We start from the raw sequence: 22848 nt of genomic DNA, 5'->3' as shown, positions 1-22848 counted from the left end.
CTGGGGAGGGAGGCAGGAGAAAGGGGGTGAATGACTCTGTAAGTCTCGTTGGTGCTTGTGCTTTATCCTGGGAGCAATGGGGAACCATGGAAACGTTTTCAATAGAGCAATGACTAGATCAGACTCGTCCAAAATTTATTCCTTAGTAAATTCTGCAGACAAGATTCAAGCCCTGCTCTTTGTTACTACCCTAAGATAAGTAGAGCAATTTTACTCTGCAAAATATTTGGTCAGGTAGTTCAGACATGCTGCAGACATCTTGTACCCAGCAGAATGTTTCTTAGCAAGTTGTTTGCAACATAAAATATTTCCATTTTCAGCCACATATAAATAATTTTCTGCCTCTAAGAATGTATACATTTCTATATTAGGGTGTTCTAAAGTAGCAATTATCAATACTTTATTCCAGGAGAGCCAAGGTGTACTTTAGCCTCCTTTACTCTCATTTAAACAACAAAGGTTATTTAGTATCTTTATCTTGGCAGTACACACAGACCCAGGACAATAAGGCAGCGTGATTCTTGGCTTCATAGATATTGGGGCTTTGACTTCATGGACTAAATATTATGTCCTTGCTGATGGAAAGGGGAAAGTATATTTAGAAATGTTGTGAAAAAATGAGCCCTATGATGTATATAAAATATTTAGTAAATTTTAAGACTGTATTATGATTTATTTGTTATTTTTTGTGTGCCTCCCTCCAACAGAACATGAACTCCTTGTGGGTGGAAACTGTCTCCTACACTGCTGACTCCCAGACTAGAGACAAGGCTGACTTTGATTCATGAATAAAGAAAGGTTTCTCTCATTTGCTTTACTTTGAATCACAAAATACTTTGGGGGAAGACACAATAGCCCAAAATGACTTCAAGCAAAGATAGTTTTGTGGTGTTTACCTAAAATAATTGGTACCTTGATCTAAGTTGTTTGAAAACCAGAAATTTTTCAAATCTGCATTTGATCTAGTCTCTGTAAATTTTCTCCCAAGCCACAGCTATCCATTGCACAATATCAAGACAGTTTGTTGTATTCACTTTTCCTTCTACAATGTAACCACTTAAAAACTGTTTTATTTATAAGTAATCTTTGAAGACTTTTTTATACTTCCAATATTTGCAAGTTACAACACTCAAAGAATGGTTACTAAATTGGTGTTTGATTTCTGTGTTTCATTTGTACCAATATTTCACTATTTGTTTATATATTTTTGTGAACTTTTACTGAGATATATTCACATACATACAATCACCCAGTGTACAGTTATTCACAATATCATCATATAGTTGAGCATTCATCACCACAATCAATTTCTGAATACTTTCATTACTCCAAAAAATAAAGGCAAAAATAAGAATAAAAATAAAAGTAAAATAGAACACCAAAAACATCCCATACCCCTCTTCCCCTCCATTATTCATTTACTTTTCATCCCCATTTTTCTACTCATCTGTCCATACACTGGATTAAGGGAATGTGAGCCACAAGGTTTTCACAATTACACAGTCACACCATATAAGCTATATAGTCACACAATTATCTTCAAGAATCAAGGATACTGGATTACAGTTCAACAGTTTCAGGTATTTCTTTCTAGCTACTCTAATACACTAAAAACTAAAAGAGATGTCTGTATCAAGCATAAGAATAAGCTCCAGAATGACCTCTCAACTCTATTTGAAATCTCCCAGCCACTGAAACATTATTTTGTTTCATTTCTCTCCCCTCTTTTTGTCCAGAAAGCTTTCTCAAACCTATGATGCTGGGTCCAGGCTCATCTCCAGGAATCAGGTCCCACATTGCTAGGAAGAGTTACACCCCTGGGAGTCATGTCCCATGTAGTGGGGAGACCTGCAGAGTTGGCTTAGAGAGAGAGGCCACATCTGAGCAACAAAAGAGGTTCTCTAGGGTGACTATTATGCTTAATTATAAGTACACTTAGTCTGTCCTTTGCAATAACAAGCTTCATAAGGGCAATCCCCAAGATCGAGGGCTCAGGCTACTAAGCTGGTAGTCCCCAATTCTTGCGAGAATATCAGAAATTCCCCAGGTGGGGAAGTTTAATATTTCCACATTTTTCCCCAGGCCTTCAAGGGGGCTTTGCAAATACATTTTATTCTCTGCCCAAATTACTCTGGGATGTACTGGGGCTTCAGACTAACCTGTACAAACCAACCAGATCTCACTCCCTATTCAACATTTCATGTAATTATGTTGTTTCAATGAACTGACCATACAAGTTAAATTATACAGTATGCTACAGAAAATATAGATTTTGCACCAAATTGACATCTCTTCCTTTGGTCTCAAACAGAAGTTGAAGTTTTAAAACACAGTCAATATCATCCTTTACTCTGATTTACCTTAGTCCTAACAAACTCCATTTCATTCATAGCTCTAACTGAAGTCTGATCTCTTTTGCAACTTCCTTAACAGTTGCTGTATGGGGTAATGCTGATATTCATAGCTGCCAAACTCTGGCTCTGAGTCTCAGGTGTCACACAGATACCTGAAGTTCCAGGGACTGACCAGGTTATACAAATAGCTCAGTATCTCAGAATTTAGAAATAACCATTATAGCTCATGAATAGGTGTGACTGTTGTAATAGCTTACAGTCAAGGAACCTTTACAATAAGCCTTCCCCTGATAGCCTATGCTCTTAGATTCAATTCTCAGAGTTTGCACATAATAGTTAGTCCTCATTAGTGAGGCATTATAATATTTGTCTTTTTGTTTCTGGTTTATTTAACTCAGCATACTGTCCTCAAGGTCTTTTCACCTATTTGCACACCTCACAACTTCATTCCTTTTTGCTGCCACTCAATATTTCATTGTATGCATACACCACAGTTCACCATTCCATTTATCAGTTGATGTACCCTTATGCCACCTCCATCCATTGAAAATCATGAACACTGCTGTCATAAACACCCGAGTGCAAATGTCCATTTGTGTCCCTGCTCTCAGTTCTTTCAAGTACATAACTAGTAACAGGGTTGCAGGACCATATGCCAACCCCATACTTAGCTTCCTGTGGAACCATCACACTGCCCTCCAGATGGGCTGCACGATTCCACTTTCCCACCAACAGTGAAAAGTTGCATTCCTCTCTCCACATTTTCTACAGCACTTGTTTCCCTCTGTTTATTTGTTAAACAGTTTTATTTTATTCACACATCATACAATCCATCTTAAGTAAATAATAAATGATTCCTGGTATAATCACATAGTTATGCATTCACCACCACAATCTATATGAGGACATTTCCATTTCTTCCACAAAGAGGAAGAGGAGGAAAAACATGAATTAAAAAAAAAAAGATAAAAGAAAATATAAAATAAAATCCAATGAAAAGGTCAGACAACACCATGAAGAATCCCATACCACTCCCTTATATCCTCCACTTATAGATATTTAGCTTTGTTATATTGTCTTTGTTAATAATTAATGGAAGCATATTATATGTTACTGTTAACTATAGACTCTAGTTTGCATTGATTGTATTTTCCCCCATACCATCCAATTTTCAACACTTTTCAATGTTGACATTCTTTGTTCTCCCTCATGTAAAATCATTCTTATAGTTGTCCATTTAATCACCATCATTGTCCACTCTAGGTTTCCCTAAGTTATACAATCCCAGTCTTTATCTTCTATCTTTCCTTCTGGAGTCATACATACTCCCAGCCTTTCTCTTTCAACTGTACCCACATTCATCTTTGTTCAGAGTACTTACAGTATTGTGCTACCATCACCCAGTAATGTGCTATCCATTTCTGGTTCTAGACAATTAATCCTGGTGAACATTCTGTACTCCTTCTGCATCAAATACCCAATCTCTACACTCTTTCTATCTCCTGATAGCCTGCGTTCTCAACTTTAACTCTCAAAGTTTGCTCACTAATGTTAGTTCACATTAGTGAGATATATGGTATTTGTCCTTTTCTTTCTGGCTAATTTCACTCAATGTAATGTTTACTGCCTACCATTTTGTCTTTTGGATTTTATATGTTATATCTTATTTTATTTTTAATTTTTTTGTTTCTCTTTTTACCCTTACTGATAGTTATTCAATTCTACACTCTTCTCCAGATCTCCCTTTCCTGTCTTTTTCTATCTGCCCATAGTGCTCCCTTTAGTATTGCTTGCAGAGCAGGTCTCTTGTTCACAAACTCTCTCAGTGTCTGTTTGTCTGAAAATATTTTAAACTCTCCTTCATTTTTGAAGGACACATTTGCTGGATATAGAATTCTTGGTTGGCAGTTCTCTTTCAGTATCTTAAATATATCATACCACTGCCTTCTTGCCTCCATGGTTTCTACTGAGAAGTGCGCACATAGTCTTACCAAGCTTCCCTTGTATGTGATGGATTGATTTTCTCTTGCTGCTTTCAGAATTACCTCTTTGTCTTTGACATTTGATAATCTGATTATCAACTGTCTTGAAGTAGGTCTATTAGGATCTCTTCTGTCTGGGGTGCACTGCACTTCTTGTATCTGTAATATTATGTCTTTCATAAGAGATAGGAAATTTTCAGTGATAATTTCCTCCATTATTCTTTCTGCCCCCTTTCCCTCCTCTTATTCTTCTGGAACACCCATTGTGCTGGTTTGGATGTATTATGTCCCCCAAAATGCCATTATCTTTGATGCAGTCTTGTGTGGGCAGGAAACATATTGGTGTTGATTGGGTTGCAGACTTTTGATTGGATGTTTCCGTGGAGTTGTGATCACTCAACTGTGGGCGAGATCTTTCACTGGATAATTTCCATGGAGGTGTGGCCCTGCCCATTCAGCATGGGCCTTGATTATTTTACTAGAGCACTATATAACCTCAGACAGAAGGAGCGAGCTTGCTACAGCCAAGAGGGACACTTTGAAGAATGCACAGAAGCTGAGAGGGTAGCTGCAGATGAGAGACAGTTTGAAGATGGCCGTTGAAAGCAGACTCTTGCTCTGGAGAAGCTAAGAGAGGACAAACACCCCAAGAGCAACTAAGAGTGACATTTTTGAGGAACTGCAGCCTAGAGAGAGATATCCTGAGAGAAAGCCATTTTGAAACCAGAACTTTGGAGCACATGCCAGCCATGTGCCTTCCCAGCTAACAGAGGCTTTCCAGATGCCATTGGCCATCCTCCAGTGAAGGTACCTGATTGTTGATAACTTACCTTGGACACTGTATGGCCTTAAAACTGTAACTTTGTAACCAAATAAACCCCTTTTATAAAAGCTGATCCATTTCTGGTGTTTTGCATTCTGGCAGCATTAGCAAACTGGAACACCCATGACACGTATATTCATGCACTTCATGTTGTTATTTAATTCCCTGAAACCATAATCATATTTTTCAATTCTTTTCCCTACCTGTTCTTTTGTGTGCAGGATTTCAGATGTCCTGTCCTCTAGTTCATTAATTCTTTCTTCTGCCTCTTCAAATTTGCTATTTTATGTCTCTATTGTGTTTTACATCTCTTCTATTGTGCCTTTCATTCCCATAACTTCTGCCAATTGTGTTTTCAAACTTTTGTGTTCTTCCGTTTGTTTGTCCAATGTCTTCTTTATGTCCATCTCTTTTGTCATATCTTCCTTCAACTCATTGATTTTTGAATTGCTTTAACATATTTGTTTGAACATCCTTAATCAGTTATTTCAACTTCTGTATCTCATTTGAAGTGTAAGTTTGTTCCTTTGTCTGGGCCATATCCTTGTTTTCCCTAGTATGACTAGTAATTTTTTGTTATCTAGATATCTGATTTCCTTGATTACCCCAATCAGATTTTCCCAGACCAGAGGGACCCAGATGTCAAGAGGAGGCTACATTCAGTATCAGGTTTCCCTGAGGATGAGATGCAGCAGGTTGTCAGACTTTTCCTGTGAGGCCTCTAGACTCTGTGCTTTTCCTATCCTGTCCATCAGGTGGCACTTGTCAGCCTGCAGCATCCCACTGGCTTTAAGAGGTGCAGTCCCTTTAATTCTCAGCAGACTCTGTCCCTGTCAGGGACCTTGTGTGAGTCAGAAGCCAAGCTTAAGCTGTTTATTTTTCTTTTTCCCAGGCCCTGAGGTCTGAATTCTCTGAGGGAGAGAAGCCACTTGAGTTGAGCCCTGCCCCTCCTTTTCTTAGAGAAGTCATTCCCTTTATGGAATTATCTCCTTAACTTTACTTCTTCCTTTGACTTTCGAACTATCTTAATTCCACCCTTGCCTGGGTCAATGCTGATAAATGAAAATACCGGAAGCTTTCTCTAATGAGCTATTTAGAATGAGAGAAAAAAAAAAAGAAAAAAATCTCCTTTTTAAAACCAGTCCTCAGCCCCCCACTTTTGCCAGTCAGGAGCTGGAGTTGGTGCCCAGTTCTTTGTGCCACTTTGCTTAGGGAACAGCCCTTTCCAGTATTCTGAGCTCAGCCAAAACCAAAAGCCCCCATCTTTATTTTATTTTATTTTTTTCCCATCACACAGCCTCCTTTTTGCTGGGAAAAACCTCAGGTTTCCTTTCCTCCATGCTCCGGGTTTATCTGTCCTCGTAGCTTGTTTTCAGTAGTCCACAATTGTTAATTAAAACTTCAATTGTAGCTTGGTTGAGCTACCTTCCCTTGCTCCTGGTAGAGACATGCCAATGGAGGAGGGGCACAACCCATGCAAGGGCTTTACTTACAGTTCTATGCTGAGATCTCAGCCATTCCACCCTTTCCAGACTGGTCTATGATGTGTGTCCAGTCATGGATGTCCCCCAAACAATTGTTCCAGAGTATTTACTAGTTGTACCTAGCTATTTACTAGTTGGTCTAGAGGACTAACTAAATTCCACACCTCCCTACTCTGCCATGTGCTGATATTTATTTTAAATAATGACTGGGTTCCTATCATCCTTCAAAGGTGATTGTTTTTTTTAAAGAATCCTTGTAAGCTTTTGGGTTTAAATATATTTGATGTGTTTCAAACTATTGCAATTATTATATTTACTGATACCTGAATTGTCCCATTTTTGGTTAGAGGGAACCTCTTTGAGTTAGATCCTGAGTCATTTTTTGACAATACCTGAGAGGTCTTTGCTATAGGTACTGCTTTTAGTATAAACAGATGTTCCAGGCTCAAATCTGGAGTCAGCCTTTGGAATTTGTGGAAACCCAATACTGGTGTGAGGGTGCTCAACTGCTTTTGGGATGGTTATTATTTCTAATTTTTTTCAGTGGACAGGATTAGGAAATACATTTCTTTAAGTGTTCATACTCATATTTCCAATTAAAATGTAGAACTATAGAGGTTTTATATATTTTCATCAATATTATAGCTATATCTTATTTCTCCTACACTAAGAGTCCAAAGTACAAACAATAAGAGGATACATTTGCTTCATCATACGTTGTACACACAGACTAACATCAGCAAAACAATTACTGAAATGTTTTAAGATTTTTTTTCAAAAAGTATGTTCCTTAGAGTATATAGCATACTAAGGACCTACACTGAAGCCATTATATTTTAAAGTCATTTAAAATAGTTCTATTCCATTTCTTTTTACTACAAATTAATATACAGTCAAGTTCATCTGGTATCCCATCCCCAAGAGGCCCCCAGAGACCCCTGCCTCCAGTATATTCCCCTCCTACATTTAATAGGGATTAACATATGTGAAAAGTAGAATACTGTAAATGAAGCACTATTTCACTTCCAAGATTAGGTTATAAAAGACCCTGTGTCTTCCATTTTGGTTGCACACACTCTCTCTCTCTCTTGTTCTCTCTTGGATCACTCACTCTGCGAGAAGCTAGAAGCTCTGTCATGAACAGCCCTATGGAGAGGCCCAGATGAAGAGATCTGAGATACCTGCAGCCAGCAAGATACTGAGGCCTCTGTCACATGAGTGAAGCTGGAAGCAGATCCTCCACCTGGAGGACAAGCTTTCAGGTGACTGCAGTGCTGGCAGACAGCTTAACTGGAACTTCATGAGAGACCCTGTTCTAGTTTGCTAATGCTTCACTGGAGGATGGCCAAAGGCGTTCAGAAAACCTCTGTTAGCTGGGAAGGCACGTGGCTGGCTTCTGCTCCAAAGTTCTGGTTTCAAAATGGCTTTCTCCCAGGATGTTCCTCTCTAGCAAGCTTGCTCCTCTTCAAAACGTCACTCACAGCTGCACTGAGTTCCTTCTCTGAGTCAGCTCATTTATATGGCTCCACTGATCAAGGCCCACCCTGAACGGGTGGGGCCATGCCTCCATGGGAATATCTCATCAGAGTCATCACCCACAGCTGGGTGGGGCACATTCCAAGCAAATCTAATCAGCACCAAAACATCTGCCCCACAAGACTACATCAAAGATAATGGCGTTTGGGGGACATGATACACTCAAAGTGGCACAGACCCTGACCCAGAATCACCCCAATAAGCTGCTTTTGATTTTTGTCCCTCAGAAACAGTGTAAGATAATACATATTTGCTGTTTTAAGAAGCTAAGATTTGGGGTAATTTGAAATGCAGCAATAAATATTTAATACAGATTTAAGTATTTTACTTTGTATTTGGTTTATAGGAATTGCCTTTTTTAACATTTAATTTTGTTTTATAATTACATAAAATATTTATATATTTCCAAAGCCAAATTTACAAAACAAGATTTATTCAGTGAGGTATGGCTCCTATCCTTGATCTCTGTGGATAGACGATAGATAGATTAGATAGGGAGATGGATAGAAAGAAAGACACCAGGTAGCATAATCTATACATTTTTCTCTACCTTGCCTTTATTAAATTAATAATATATGAACTTAGATTACTCCATACAATGATATATAGTGATACTCCTATATATCTATAATAGATAGATAGATGATAGACAAAGTACGTAGATAGGGAGGTAGATAGATAGACATATATAAGCAATATATAGTGATATTCCTCATTTCTTCTTACAGTTTCATAGTATTCCAATATGTGGATATACCTTAGTTTATTCGGCCAGTCCCTTATTAATGAGTGTTTAGGTTGTTTCCAGGCATTTGATATTACAAATAATGTTGCAATGAATAACTTCTGCATAAGTCTTTTAACATTTCCCAGTGTATCTTTGGGATAGATTTCTGAAAGTGGGAATTTCATGTAAGAAATAAATGCATGTGTAATTTTTCTAATTATTGCCAAATTTCCTTCCAAAGCAGTTGTTTCATTTTAAATTTCCTTTAGCAATGTAATGGAAGAACTGTTTCCTAACAGCCTTCCAAAAAAGTATGTTGTAAGTGTTCATAATTTTTGCCAATCTAATAGGTGAGAAATTCTACTTCAGAATAGTGTTAATTTACACGCCTCCTATTAAGAGCAAGGTTGGGTATTTTGATATGTTTAAGGGTCATGTGCATTTCTTTTTTCAGTGAACCATCTGTTCATATAATTTGTCCATTTTTCTAGTGACTTATTGTCCTTTTGCCTATTTATTTTTAGATAGAAGATTGTATATGTTAAGGATTTATCTATGATGTGTTCAAGATTTCCCAGTTTCTTTTGTGTTTATGTACCTTGCTTACAGTGTTTTCTCCACATATTTACAGCCAAAATCATTACATTTTTTTCTTATTGTATCTGTATTTTGAGTCACATTAAAAAGTTTTCCTCACTCCCAGATTATAAAGAAAAATCAGCCATATTTACTTATGCTACTTATAAAGTTTTATTTTTTACATTTGAATCTCTGATCCACTTGAAATATATCCTGATACATGTCATACATATGTATAATAAATTAGGAATAGACCCACATTAACATTTTTGCCCTGTCACTATTTGTTATGGTTTTAACTGTGTCCCCACAGAAGCTATGTCCTAACCCCTGTCCCATGAATGTGACCTTGTTTGGAAAGAGGGTCTTATAAGATATGATTAGTTAGAATGAAGCCAACTGATTAGGGTGAGTCCTAATCCAATATGACTGGTGTCTTTACAAGGGGAAATTTTCAACACGGGGGCAAGACAACCATGTGATGAAGCAGAGGTTGAAGTGCTACAAATTAAGGTGCACCAAGGACTGTTGGCAAACCAACTGAAGTTGAGAAAGACAAGGAAGGATTCTCACCAACAGGTCTCAGAGGAAGCATGGCCCTGCAGACACCTTGATTTCAGACTTATGGCCCCCAGAACTGTGAGCCAATAACTTGATATCGTTTCAAGCCTCCCAGTTTATGGTACTTTGCTATGGCAGCCCTGGGCAATGAAGACACCATCCAATTATCCCACAATGATTTATTAAAAAGTCCATCTTTTCCATACTAATTTGAGATGTTGCCTTTATCACATACATTACCATATGCTATTGCATCTATTTCTGAATAATTTTTCTGTTCCGTTTTATTGCTCTTTCATCTATTGTTTTAAGATCTGGTAGGGGTACCCCTGTTCACGTGGCGCTTCTTTTCAGGGTTTTTCTGCCTATTCTTGCTTTTCTGTTATCCCAAATTACCTTTACAAACAATTTGGTTAGCTCCAAACAAAACAAAAACAAAACAAAACTTGATACTATTTATATTGGAATCACATTAAATTTATAAATTTCCTCAGGGAGGATTGCCATCTTGATAGTCACAGTTTCTGTATGAAAACATAATATGCTTTCTCATTCTTTTGTCTTTCAGGAGTGTTTATATTTTTTCTCATTAATATTAGGACATTCCTTATTAAGTATTAGGTATTCAATCAATTTTTTATTAGCTAATTAGTTATGCATTTATTTATTTGTTATTGCAAGTGGACTTTTCTTCCACTTTATCTTCTAACTAGTTTTTGTTTTTATATATACATATATATAAATTATACATGTGTATTTTATATATTTACATATATGCCCTTGATTTGTGTACATTGATTTTATAGCTTTCTAGTTTGACAAATTTTCTTACTGTTTTAGTGATTTTTCCATTAATTGTTTTGAGACTTTTGATATCTAATCTTATCTGAAAATAGAACTGGTATAATTTCTTCCTTTCTAATCATGAGGCCTATAACTTCTTTCTAGTAATAATTGCATTGGCTAATACTGCCAACATATCTGTAAAAACCAGTGGAAATAGTGGGTACTGTTGACTCCTTCCAGACTTTAACAGGAAAGCCTCTAGTGTTTCCCCATTAAGTAAGATGATGCTTTTGGATTAATATATATGGAGAGAGGCGTTTTGGAAACAAAAATGAAGAAGACTCAATTCTCATTCCCACGGGCATTATAAACTTTTGGAAGGGGTCAAAGAAACAGCCTATTTTATAGTATGACAACAACCACCATGGGACATGCACAGATTGATTTAGAAGAACATTAGGGAAGGCAATACACTTAGTCTTTTAGATAACAATGATGCTTCTTGGCAGAACTGATAACTAAGTTTAGATCCTAATATGATTAGGAGTTAATCAAGTGAAAGGAGGGAAGAACGTCTCATACAAAAGGAATATCATGGGCAAAGTATGGGAAATAAAAGTGAACAGAACTCTAATTGAACAATAGTTCAGATTAATGAAAGACGGGGACTGGAGGCAAGTGGAGAGTAGACAGCTGTTTTGGTTTCCTAAGCTGCTCAAGCAGATACATGCAGTGGTGTCCTACTTAAAATGAATTCACACCCACAGGAGTGGATTAAATTTAAGAACATGTTTTTTTCTGGGGAACATTCAGCTTCAAACCACCAGCACAGTTGAGACTGTAAGGGTAAACCATGTCAAGGAGTTCACACTTTCTACTAAGGAAATGGTATCTAACAATGGGTTTTAAGAGTTTAAACTAGGCACTAGTCTTAATTAAATGCATGCTTTGGAAAGTAACCTATGGTTGCAAAATGAAGAAGAGTTTGGACAGGGTGGTGGATTGTATTATTGTTCTCAAATTTTTACCCCTTCTTGAATTCCTGACTTTTGTCACATGATTTTGAATTTCTTCCTACAAGAGATGGTAAATATCCCCTTACCCCATTGCTATTGGGTTTGGCAATGTGACTTGCTTTGGCTAATGGAATGTTAGTGGATGTGACACAAAGATTTGAAATGTACTTTTATGAGTTGGCTTATCCTCTTGCAATGTGGCCATCACAATGAGAAGAACATGTCTTGAGGAATCCACTGGATTTAGAACAAATAAGGAAAATACAGAGCAGACCTAAACCAAAACTGCTATCTGTAGCCAACCACAACCAAGCCCAAATGGATAAGTAAAAGCCACCTTAGCTCATAGGTAAATGTGACAATAAATTGTTATTGATGTAAATGAATGAATATGGAGACGATTTGTTACACAGCAGTACTGTTACAATAGCTGCCCAAAACAGAGAGGAAAGCTTAGAGACAGGAAAGCCACTTTGAAGATAATTGAAATCATCTAGTCTGGCAAGGGTAATGGCAGAGGAAACAGAAGAAACGACATTTTTGAGAGACAGGGAGGAGTTAGAATTTAAAAGACTCAGTGATTGACTGGATATAAGAGTTGAGGAAAGAAAAGGGGAAAGGCAATGCCCAGGCTTCTTTCTCATGCAACTAGGAGAGTGGTGGGGTCATTCTGTGAGATGCAGACCACAGGAAGAAGAAAGCGCAGGATCAAAGGTTCTGCTTTGATCATGTTGAATCTGAACTGTTCAAGCACATCCAAGTGGAAATGTCCTTGGCATCTGTCTACTCACCAATAACATGGGGATAACAACATCTGCCTCTGCTTACCTCACTGGGCTATTGTGGAGAACAAACGAGATAAAACATGCAAAAGAGCTTTGACAAGAATGCACTGTACTAATCAACTGTCACGATTATTAAAATTAAAGCACTAACACTTTCATTTTCATGTTGCCAGATGCAAAAAGCACACTGTAATTTTATTTTTGAAACTGTGCTACTGGCTTTGTTGCTAGTCACACATTCATTTTTATTTTCTGAGAGAAGGCAGAGCGGATGCTTCTGGGAAACAATATAAACACCATTTGTATTTTCAAAAACTTACCCTTAAGGAGTGGATTTTGGAAGCAGAAAGATAGTAGGGCCAGTAGTCAGAGGACCCAGGCTTTTTTCTTGTGGGGACTTGGACAAATAATTTAAGACCTCTTGGCCTCTCATTCTGGATTTATGAAATGAAGGTTTGTACTTATAAATTTCTACGGCCTCTTACTGATTTCAAATAACATGAAACTATTGATTTTCTTAATTTTTCCAGCTTTATTTACCTCCTACTGAGCATACTCTTCAAATTTGATCTGTAATTTGGAAAAGAGTCTCACACTTGCTCATCCTCACCCACAATGGTTCAATCTTTACCAGCAACCTTTTGGAACAGATTCAGCCAGCCCAGATTGCCTGCTATGTCCTAGGCAGGAAAGCTTATTTTCATCTATGTGTGAGGGATAAGGACCTAGTAGGAGTTCTGCTTCAGTTGCTTCTTTATCTGCAGCAGGAGTCCATTTACCACTTAGTCAAGGTGGTAATGAGGGTCTCTGTACCAGGCAACTGTGGCTGCCATCTGGCAGGCCAGCATCATACACCCAGCAGACAGAACTAATTAGTCAGGCCTCACACATCCCGTGAGGCCTTCCTGTGTTTGGTGGCTGGGTGTTAGCCCTACTGAGCTCCCACAAGAAACCTCACTGAGCTCTGTGAGGGGAAGGGCAAATCATCTCCACCTGGTACCACAGAGCTAGCAAAGAAGCCAGCTCTGTCATGAGGTCCGAGAACCCTTTACCCAACGAACTTTCTACCCATCATAATGGTTAATGCACAGTCATGGCAGAAAAGGGCATCTTGATGGAGGAGTGTCAAGAAACAGATTTCTGCTTACAGGAGACAAACTGGAAATGACCTAAATGTCCATCAAAAAGGGCTTTTTTTTAAATTCATCATTTTAAAGGCATGTAAAGGAATGAATACAGTTTGGTGATGAAGTACTTAGAGCTGGGGCTTGAATTGTGGCTCTGCCACCTCCCAGCTTTATGACCTCTCTGTTTCTAAGTTATCTCATCCATGAACTGAAGATAATAAGAGTTCCTATCTATTGGGTGCTTAGAAGTAGTCAATTATTTAAAACGTGTAAAGTGCTTAGAACAAGACCATAAACAATGAGGCTTAGGATGAATTTTTTAATGCCAAGGGGTAGTTCTTGATATGAATTGAATCAAGCAGGATAATGGAGGGTATTTCATTCTGTATGTCTATGCAGCGAGGAAAGAAGGGAAAGGAATAGCTCACTATGCTAACAGTTTTCTTTAGCTGTGCCTTATATTCCTCTTATTTATATTCTCCCCTGTTTCCAAGATTTCTACATGATTATATAATATTTTATATTTTGAAAGATCAATAAAATATTTAAACACAGAAAAACAGAAAGAAAATTTAGATAAACATCTTATCCCCACACTTAGTAGTATAGGGTTACACCATCAAACTTTTGTCATTCGTGACTGGAAATAACAATGTCACCTACCTCACAAGGTTTATTTCAAGGGGCAAATAAAAACATTTATCTGAAAGCAAGTAATCAATAATAGTGTTTCCTAACTCTAATATTACTGACAAGTTTATCCTAAGAGAGCAACAACAAGGATGACAAATATGTTAATGCCAGAGTCGAAATTAGGGGAAATATTCAGAGGTCTTTAGAAGTTCATAATAGGTTATTTTACATCTGTAGATTCCTTAACTCCTGCTCCTCCAGGCCCTAAATTCAAGAACTCACCTATGGGCAAGAAGAAAGAACTCATTAAGTAGGGATTAGGCAGAATTCCACTTTAAGCTGTTCCACTAACATTTTGGACAAGTCACTTTTATTTCTGGACCTCAGAGTTCAACTATACTTTATAGAGTATAATCTAGGGTCCATTGGTTGCCTGCTAACTGCTCCCAAATTGCAAAACTTTCCATAGTTCTTACAGGCAAAAGATCGCAAATCCATAGGCTTTCATTTCCTCATATGACTAAACACTAGCCGATATGCGAGTGATTTAGTAAGGACTATTAAAATTATAATCTAAAAATAGTTACGTTAGAGTTTGCTGCAGACTCTAATTCAGTATTCTACTAAAATATCTGGCTGTCACTTAATGCTTGGCAGCAACGCAAAACTCCTACTCTATGTATCTGTTTAATTGCAATTTCAGCAATTTTTTTCAAATGGTACTTTGTTATCAATGAATCATAAGGTTTGTCTTGATTTGGATCTAGCTTTCAATTGCTGTTGTTCTTGCTTTTTAATTACAAATTACTGATCATTTAGATTCATCATTATCAAATTAGTTTGTTATGGATTGTTTGGCTGATTCTTAGAATGCAATGATATATATTTCTATCAAAAGAGTTTTGGGCTTATACTTTTCTGATATCTGGACAAGTTTGCATTGGATTTTGAAACTGAATGATCTCTTACTGTACTGTTAAAGCAGACAGCTCCATTCACAAACACACCCCAAAATTGCATATACAGTGACACTTATTATCTCACTGAGCCATTTTTCTGTGGTGAAGTAGCCACAGGTACAGTAGATTGACAAATTCAGTTGGTGGTCAGCAAAGATACAACATACAAAATGACCTTAAACTTCCTTTTCAGGATGAAAAACTTTGATTGCAATTTCTATCTTATGCAGAATATATTAATAACCATTTATAAAGTGTGTGTTTGGGTGAAACTGTGTTTCCATCCTGACTCAGAATTTTCCTAGCAAATTATCAAGAAAAGTTTTGGTGTTTTTTGTCACTCACTTTGCCATCCAGAAGTCTACTACTGGCTGCTCCTGTTAGGATGGGTTTTTGGTTGTTTCCTGGGTTCTTGCTTTTCCCTACAGCATCTGGGTTATAATCAATTTGGTGATGGGTGGAATCAATGAGAGCAGAGGGATCTTTGCTCATCTGCCTTGATTTACCAGTCACTGATTTCTGGAGAGCTGTTTGAGTTTCTGTCTTCAAGTTCTCATTCTTCTTGCTGTGAAGAAATAGTTTTGCATTTCGTTACTCACAAGGCAGACTATGCATGCTCTAGGCTGGCCTAAGAAAAGGAAGATGTTAGTCTGGTGGAATGAATAGTGGTAATTCAGCATGGTGGAATGCACAAGTAAACATTGGGTATTTGTCTGGAGATCATTGGTCATAGAGAGGCTGTGATCTTCTTGGCCCTTATCTTTCCCCTACCCTCTTCCTCATACTCATAATGATAATCTACTCTTCTGCCCCACAACCCTTACTGTGAGTAATGGCAGTGTCAAAACTGAACACTAAAGGTTATCACTTTTCTTAATTACAAACCTGTGCTGGTTTGAATCTGTCAGGTACCCCATCAAGGACTATGTTCTTTTAATCCACTCTTGTGGGGGCAGACCTCTTATGGGTGGGATCTTTTGATTAGGTTGTCTCCATGGAGGTGTGACCCACCCAATTGTGGGTGGGACCTTTTGATTAGATTATATCCATGGAGATGTGACCCTGTCCATTTCAGGTGGGTCTTAATTAGTTTACTGGAATCCATAAAAGAGCTAGGGGGGAGAGAGAGAGAGAGTGCTCAGAGCCAACACAGACCCAGCCAGATGCTTGGAGATGCAGACAAAAAGACATTTGGAGATGCTAAGCTAAGAGATGAAGCACAGAGTTTGCCCCTGGGAGATGCAAAGAGGGCCCACAGGAGCCAAGAGAAGCTATGAGAGATGCTTAGACAGAAACACCCCTGAAGAAACAAGCAGGAGCCAAGAGAACCTAAGAGAGACAGAAGCCCAGAGATATTTTGGAGAAAGCCATTTTGGAACCATACTCTAGGAAAAGAAAGACCAGAAGACATCGCCGTGTGCCTTCTAATGTGACAGAAAACCCCAGATGCCACTGGTCTTTACTCAGAGAAGGTATCTTACTCTTGATGCCCTAATTGAACATTTTCATGGCCTTGAATCTGTAAATTTGTGAACTAATAAACCCTCATTGTAAAAGCCAATCCATTTCCAGTTTATTGCATTCTGACAGCAAAACAAAACAAAACCTAACCAGTATTTTCAGCCTTTCCCGTTAGAAAAGGAGGAAAATAAAATTAGCATGTCAGTCTCAGTTCTTCTCTTTGTCCTTCCTCAATTGCCTCACCTTGAGACCTTTTTTTTCATCATTGGTCCTCCATTTAGGTTTTGTGTTAAATAGAAAAAAAAGAAAAGAAAAAAACTCCACAGGAATGCTTCAAAGATATAAAAATTATTCAAAGAAATAAAAACAGTAAACAAAAAATTATTCAACCTTGTTTAATAACTAAAGGATTGCAAATAAAAATAATAAGGCACTTCTAATTCTTAAAGTGGGTGACCTGACAATGTATATTAAGAGCCAGGAAGTTGTTCAAACTATTTAATTTAGTAAATCAATTTTTAAGAATGCCTACAAAGGAAACATGCAAACGAAGAAAAATTAGAAACTCTAAATATCTAGTAATAGATGGATTGATTATCTCATTCTATGTTCATATGATGGAATGTTATGAATCCATTAAAATAGTTATGAATACTTTTAATGATTTCAATTATTTAAAATGCATGTATGTAATGTGTGTGTTTACATGTGAGAATATATATTAAAACTAAAAGTAAGTATGTCAGGGGTTAACAGTTAAGTATCTTTCGGTGGTAGAAGTCAAGATATTATATTACATTGTATTATACTACATTGTATCATATTGACCTTATAAAACTATATTCCAAATTTTCTGTATGAGAAAAATAAAATAGTTATGCCTCATGCCTAGAAGACATTCTGTAAATGCTTTGTTTACATTATTTATTTATATCATTGCATTGCTGACACAATGGAAAAGATCCAATTTAAAGCACGTCATATTATCTGAGTATAATGTAACTGCTACAATATTTGTTGATTTGAATAAAACCAAACCATAGGCAATGATTTGAACATATAAGTAACCCTCTGGGTAGTTGTGGTAGTTGGAATTTTAAATCCCAATTTAGACATGTTCTTAATCTTAATTCACATCCTTGGGGGTGTGACTGCATTGTAGATTGGCCTTTTTGAAGATGTTATTTTAAGTTAAGGTGTGCCTAACTGAAGCAGGGTGGCCTTAATCTGGATTACTAGAGGCTTTATAAAGAAAAGAACTGGAAGCCAGGGTGAGAGCAGGCCATAGGGAGAAGGAGGAAGTTAGCAGAAAACTGGAAGAACAGAAGAAAGAGAGGGTATTGCTCTGTGACCAGAAAGCCAAGGACCCCCAAAGACTGCCAGCAGCAACACCAGAATGCTGTAGTCTTTGGAAAGAAAGCAAGCCTCGCTGATATCTTGGTGTTAAGGATGTGGATTAAGTTTGGCCAGACACAACTGAGTAGCTAGTTAAAGCTGGAGACCACAAATGTTTGGAACATCAGTGCTCTCCTCTAGTAGTGCCCAATAGCCCCAGTGGAGAGGCAAAGAAGGAAGATGGTGGCACTCATCCATGGCTGGGGCTTTGCCAGACAAGTGCAATTCAATGATCACGAAAAGATGGGATACTAGAGTAAGAGTATAGGTATATAACAAATAGTCCTTGCAAAGAAAAAAGAGATATAATATATGGTCTCTGCCCTCAAGATACTTAAATTTCATTTGGCTGTCCAAAAATAACACAAATTATAAAGTTAAAAACTGGAATAAACTTGCTTCTAGAAGTCAGGAGAGTGGTTAACTTTGGTAGAGGGGGTGAGGTAAAGACTGGAATGGAGCCTGAGGGGGGTGTTCTGCAATACTGCTACTATTCTGTTAATTGATCTGGGGGTTTGTTCCATGGGTGAATCACATTTGTGAAAATTCAGTGAGCTGTGTAATTTTGCTGTGCACTTTTCTGTATATATGGATATATTTCTACAGTGTTAAAATAAATTGGTATAAAATTTACATAAATAATATAAAACATAATTAGCATATAAATAAATGGAAAAGTGAATGCTATAAAGAATCGATGTTATTTGAAGCTCGTATGAAAGAGAAATAAGTGTGATCTGCAAGGGTTACAAAAATAATAGCATTATTGAGCATTTAACTGTGACAGCCACACTATAAGCCATTTACTCTATAGGATGAGGAAATTAAGGCTGAGAGAGATCAAGCGATTTGTCGAAGTCTACATAGCTTTTTAGTATCAGAGCCAGGATTTAAAGCCTACTGGATTGTAGAACCTCAGATCCTAAGCACTCACCCTACTCCATGTAGAATCAGAAAAGGATACATGGAAGTGTTGGACTTTGTGAGGAGCAGAAAGTAGAGAAAAAGGCAACCTTAGCAGGAAATGCAGGATTTTAAGGCAAAAATTGTCATGAGGCAGGGAGTTAAGTCCTCTAGATGAAGGCAAGGGAGATTTATTATTACCTTTGCTTTAATCACCTTCAGAATTCTTTTGTGGGGTGTCTCAATACAGAATTGCCCAAGAAATGGGAAATGTTTCTGCCTGTCTGTTAAAACAGCCACAGTAGATGTAAAACCAAAAATAATCTGTTAAGTCTGTTCAAAATAAAAGCTGTTTTTTTAAAAAAATACATAGCACTTTAAAAATTATCATGAAAATGACTCCCCAGCTGAGAAACAGCATGTGTCTGTCGTTAGCACAAACAACAACACACATTGGTTGTTATGTTGTTCACAAACTCACAGTTCTTTCTTCTATTTAGTGTACTATCTACCTACATTACTGAGAATAGAAATTTGCCATTTCAAAAGAAGGAAAAAGTGCCATCAGTACTATCTTGAAGCAAGACACAGCTAGCTTCATATATGTACTTCTGACCTCAGCTGCTGCTCCCAGGGAGGCTGCAAAGAGTTTAGTGCCATCCAAGAACTAGAGCAATTAGGGAAGATTACTGCATTGCAGGATGATAAATAAATGAGGAGAAAACTGTCCAATTGTTCCCTCTCTCACACTGGGCTCTTCCTGCAAACCAGCCCTTTAGTGCCACCCTCTACAAGAGCTCAGAGACTCAGGTTTAGAAAAAAAATCATTGGAAGGGCATCTAGTAGCATCTTCTGCCCAAAGCAATGTAGGGATCCCCTATTGCCCCACCTCCTATGTAGTTCCAACTTACTAGATCTCACATTTGATTTGGATTACACTCCTACTGAGAACATAAAATCTCAAATGGAGGACCCAGAGGGCTCAGCAAAAAGGTCACCAGATGCCATCTTAAAGGTCTGCCAGCATTGGCATCGACTCAATGACACCAATTTCCAACTGTGCACCATATAACAGCCCCTAACCCCCCGGAGAAGACAGACCAGAGTGTGCCAAAGCAGTGAATGGGGATCTAATTTCAGTAAATGAAAGCATGCTCTTATTTGAAAGTAATAAGAGATAATCAACACAACCAGACTTTTCTTTTTCAAAAAGACAACAACCAAATAAAAAATAAAATGGGACTGGGAAGAGTGTGCAGCTGAAAATCTCACCAAACTCCATGGGGAAGCTGAAATGTGAAGCCTGTGCTAATGTAGCAAATGTTATTGTGATGAAGTGTGAGGTTTATTATTTTTTCTTTTTCTCAGGACATGTATGATTATCATAGATTTTTAGTTCTTCAGAAAGACCTTAAAAGTCCTTTAACCCAACTCGCAAATGTATGCCTGAATCATTTATTCAGCACTGTAATTATACATTGTAAGTATACATTGTAATTATAAATGTTCTAAATGACGGCATGTATCAGCCACCATACATAAATTAATATAAATTCTTTCAGATTATCCTAAACTTCATGAGAAATAGGTATTATTATTACCATTGAACAGGTGAGAATATGGAGATCTAGGACTTTTAACTAGCTCTCTATGGCTCTAAAATCTTACGCTCTGTCCTCTGCATTACTTATTAATTTCACACCCATGATATACAAACTATCTATCATTAAATGATGGCATTTGATTCTCTCTTAAAATGTGAATAAAAATAACATCCGATCCATTTTCCAACCTGGACCTAAAGTTTCTCTGCAGAATACCTAAGTGGCCATTCAGTCCTGGTTTCTAATGTTCCAGGGACAGGGAATTCACTACATCCCCCACCCCCTGCCTCTTTTATTCTTCACAACATTGAGTCATATTCTGACATTAATGAAAACAATCAAAGTTTATTTTTCATGGCATTCACAAATCTCACAGAATAAAAATATATTCTCAAATTAGGGCCATTTGCCTGCAAAATTAATAACCAATTCAATCAGCAACTGTTCTTTGATACAATTTATTTTTAATTTCCATAAAAGGTATTCTAACATACCTAATCTTTTGCAACCTTCTTTCTTCACTTAATATGCAATACTACCCCAATAAATATCATCTGGTTTAAACCAGCTTTCTTGAATCTTTTAGCTATTCTCGTCTGCCTTCTAAGTCTTCGTTTGCATCTAATCTACCCATGGTCTTCAAGCAGTGCTGTTTTTAAAGATCTCATACAAGGAGGGAAGCAGACATTAAAACACAATATTATAAGATAGTGTGATAATTGCAAACAAAAACAGAATTATATAAAAACAGGAATGGGATCTGTTGCTGATTGAACCATGTACCCTTCAAAAGACATTTTCTTAATCTTAACCCATGTTCCTGTGGGTGTAGACTCATTTTTAAAAACAGGACCTTTTGAAGATGTTATTATTCATTAAGGTGTGGCCAGACTGAATGAGGGTGGGTCTTAATCTATATTACTGGAGGCCTTATAAGGAGAGGAAATTTAGATGCAGTCAGGGAAGTCAGAAGTTGTAGAGCCAGAATCAGAGAAAGCCACAGATAGAAACCAGAAGACAGACACAAGGAGAGAGATATTGCCAAGTGATGGAAGACAACCATTGCTAAAACACTATCAACTAGAGGATAAAGCTTGGCTTTACTGATGCCTTGATTTTGGACACTGGTCCCTAAAATCATGAGCCAATAAACTCTTGTTGCTTAAGCCAACTCATTGCATAGTATTTGTCATAGAAGCCCTGGCAAACTAGGACAGGACCATGGAGGAGTTTGAAACCAAATCTACTTAAAAGAGTTGGAAATGATTCCATGAAGAAATTGACATATAAAATAACAGCTCAAAGAGAAAATAAGAGGAGGAAGAGCATTCCATATATGATGAAAACCTTGTTCTTGGAGAAAATGACAGTGATTCCTAAACTTTGAACCTCAGATCATCTGTTTCATAATCATGCAGGATGATAAAACAGATACTTGGATCACTCTGTACCTATTGCATTGGAATTTCTGAGAACAGGATGAGAAAATTTGTATTATTAGCAAACATCTTAGGTGAGTCTTTCTAGGTATACTAAGGTTTGAGAAACCACAGTAAACAGAATGAAAAAGGAAGAGCTTTTTCAAAATTTTGCAGAATTTACCTATGATTTAGGGCAGTATAGTATGGTGTATAGTTAAGTCCTTTTATATTGTTCTCCTTGAACAATCCTAAACAGAGTATCATCTGTTTCTTACTGGGATCCAGACTTATACACTGGTGTGAACATATTTCAAATGAAACCATTATATCCATCCATAATTGTTTCCACAGAATTGATTCATGGATGTAGATTTTATGCCAAATTACATGAACTTTTAAGGTTTTTGATAGGTTTACATAAAAAACCAGTAGCATATGAGTGTTCTTTTCTCTAAACCCTTATCAACACTGGGTCTTTCCACTATAGAAACATTTCTGATTTGATTGGTGAAAAAATATTTCACTGCTGTTTAAATTTCTTTTATTACAAGTCAGGTTGAATTTTATTCCTACATATTTGTCATTCATTTTTATTTCTTCTTTGCTGAATTGCCTGTCTAGGTCTTTTGCCAATTTCTGAAATTGTGCTGTTCATCTTTTCCTATTGATTTGTAAGAGGTCTTTATACATTAAGAGGATTATTTTTTTCTGT

The 22848-nt window shown here is 37.2% G+C and overlaps 1 protein-coding gene across 2 annotated transcripts in view; it reads right to left on the bottom strand.

Annotated features, from left to right (window-relative positions):
• The window catches only part of C2H1orf87 (chromosome 2 C1orf87 homolog), an 82506-nt gene that overhangs the window by 52227 nt on the left and 7431 nt on the right, over positions 1-22848 (bottom strand). For both annotated transcript variants that reach the window (XM_037827073.1, XM_037827074.1), the window contains exon 3: positions 15698-15917. In XM_037827073.1, the coding sequence (XP_037683001.1) occupies positions 15698-15917 (220 nt within the window). The remainder of the gene's footprint in view (positions 1-15697; positions 15918-22848) is intronic.

This window comes from Choloepus didactylus, chromosome 2, assembly GCF_015220235.1.
Source record: "Choloepus didactylus isolate mChoDid1 chromosome 2, mChoDid1.pri, whole genome shotgun sequence".
Classification (NCBI taxonomy): Eukaryota; Metazoa; Chordata; class Mammalia; order Pilosa; family Megalonychidae; genus Choloepus; species Choloepus didactylus.
This window is presented reverse-complemented; position numbering and strand designations above follow the sequence as displayed.